Genomic DNA, 2,085 nt, shown 5'->3' with positions numbered 1-2,085 from the left:
TTGCCTATGTTCTTTTCCCAGTGTTTCTTTCTGTCTACTGCTCCTGTTTACTTTGTGCCTTGTTTGTCCTCATAGTTACCTTTGTTTGTTGCCATAGCTACCCTTTTAGTTTCCATGTCAACCAATCACCTTCACCTGTCCCTTGTAAGCCTCTGGTTTTCTGGTGTTTTTCCATGTTCTTTTTCTTGTGTTGTCTTTAGTGGAACCTCTTTCTTGTTTCTTAAACTAAACACTCAAGTTCCATATACTTCACTTTCCACATTCCGTAGCTCAAATTAACGATTTTTATAATTATGCAGAACCATCGAGTAGACTCATTCTGTCTGAAAATTAACTTTGCGCCTGTATGTTTACCATCCACACTGTGAAAAAATAGGGCTCTCTTCTTATTTATTTACTTGTGTTCTTTGAGTGTTTGCCTGAGACTGAAATCTAGTACACATTTAATTGTCAGGGTTCCCAATTATTAGTCTAAGAGAATCACATTTCCAAGTCAAATACTTTGCTTTTACTTTAATAACAGTCAGGTGTGTTGAAACTAAACTCAGCAGGAATGAGGAAGCTGCTTCACAGACTCACACACAAACCTGTTTTACACACGTCACTCAAACACAGAACCAGGAAACAGAATCACATGACTTCAGGGAAAGAGAAACTGAAGTGTAGTTGAGCTGTTGTGTGTTTGTGTCTGTGTTCATGCAGTAAAATGGCAGAAGCCAGATTTTCTCAGGATGAGTTCATGTGTCCAGTGTGTCTGGATCTCCTGAAGGATCCAGTGGCCATTCCCTGTGGACACAGTTACTGTAAGATCTGTATTACAGACTGCTGGGATCAGGAGGATCAGAAGAGAGTCTACAGCTGTCCTCAGTGCAGACAGACCTTCAGTCCAAGACCTGCTTTAGCTAGAAACACCATGCTGGCTGAAGTGGTGGAGAAACTGAAGAAGACCAGACTCTCTGCTGACTGTGAGGCTGGAGCTGGAGATGTGCAGTGTGACGTCTGTACTGGAAGAAAATACAGAGCCGTCAAGTCCTGTCTGGTGTGTGTGGAGTCTTACTGTCAAACTCATTTTGAGCGGCACGAGGAGTTTCATTCACGGAAACCACACAAAGTGACTGAAGCTACTGGACGACTGCAGGAGATGATCTGCCGGAAACATGAGAAGATCCTCGAGGTTTTCTGTCGCACTGATCAGAAGTGTATATGTCTGCTGTGTACGATTATTGAACATAAAAACCATGACATTGTTCCAGCTGCAGACCAGAGGACAGAGACACAGGTATTCAGGAGTCTTTTTATTTTCTGTGTAGATCCACAGCTTAATTACACAGAAACACTGTAAGTGTGAAGCTCTATGTCTGTGTCAGTTTCACCTTTATAATACTTACACACGCAGCATGAAACAAGCCTTAATCTTCATGTTAATTCATGTATGATTAATGTATCATAACAGATCTTCACTTCTGGAGTTTGAACCTACAGTCATTAGTTATCAGCTCCTCTTTTACTGGATTGATCTGTTCATGATGATTTAGAGCCAGTAGTTTTCTGTGAGATTGACGATCATCTGTTTGTCCTGCAGAAGCAGCTGAAGGAGACTCAGAAGACGCTCCAGCAGAGAATCCAGCAGAGAGAGAAAGATCTCCAGCAGCTGAGAGAGACTGTGGAGTCTCATAAGGTGAGTCTGGAGAAGAAGAGAAGTTTGTCTCCGTCTCAGTTCAGACTCACTGAAGCTGAATCACTGTGTGTCCTAACAGCGCTCTGCACAGACAGCAGTGGAGGACAGTGAGAGGATCTTTACTGAGCTCATCCGCTCCATTGAGAGAAGCCGCTCTGAGCTGATACGACTGATCAGAGATCAGGAAAAGACTGCAGTGAGTCGAGCTGAAGAACGACTGGAGCGACTGGAGCAGGAGATCAATGATCTGAGGAGGAGAGACGCTGAGCTGGAGCAGCTTTCACACACACAGGATCACATCCAGTTCCTGCAGGTAACACACATCTAGAAGAAGTTTGTCATGTAAGTTTGTCTTAAGATAAAACTCTTAGCTAAAAACTTTAAATGCTATTTAGGAGAACGCTTAA

The 2,085-nt window shown here is 42.9% G+C and overlaps 1 protein-coding gene across 1 annotated transcript; it reads left to right on the top strand.

Annotated features, from left to right (window-relative positions):
* Positions 1 to 594: 594 nt before the first annotated feature.
* LOC113104034 (E3 ubiquitin/ISG15 ligase TRIM25-like) lies at positions 595 to 1,690 on the top strand (the record flags this gene model as incomplete). Its single annotated transcript, XM_026266037.1, has 2 exons — positions 595 to 1,279; positions 1,583 to 1,690. Coding segments are annotated over exons 1-2 (681 nt in total), but the record flags the coding sequence as incomplete, so codon positions are not given.
* Between the last annotated feature and the right edge of the window lie 395 nt (positions 1,691 to 2,085).

The sequence above is a fragment of the Carassius auratus genome, unplaced genomic scaffold, assembly GCF_003368295.1.
Source record: "Carassius auratus strain Wakin unplaced genomic scaffold, ASM336829v1 scaf_tig00217915, whole genome shotgun sequence".
Taxonomy (NCBI): Eukaryota; Metazoa; Chordata; class Actinopteri; order Cypriniformes; family Cyprinidae; genus Carassius; species Carassius auratus.
This window is presented reverse-complemented; position numbering and strand designations above follow the sequence as displayed.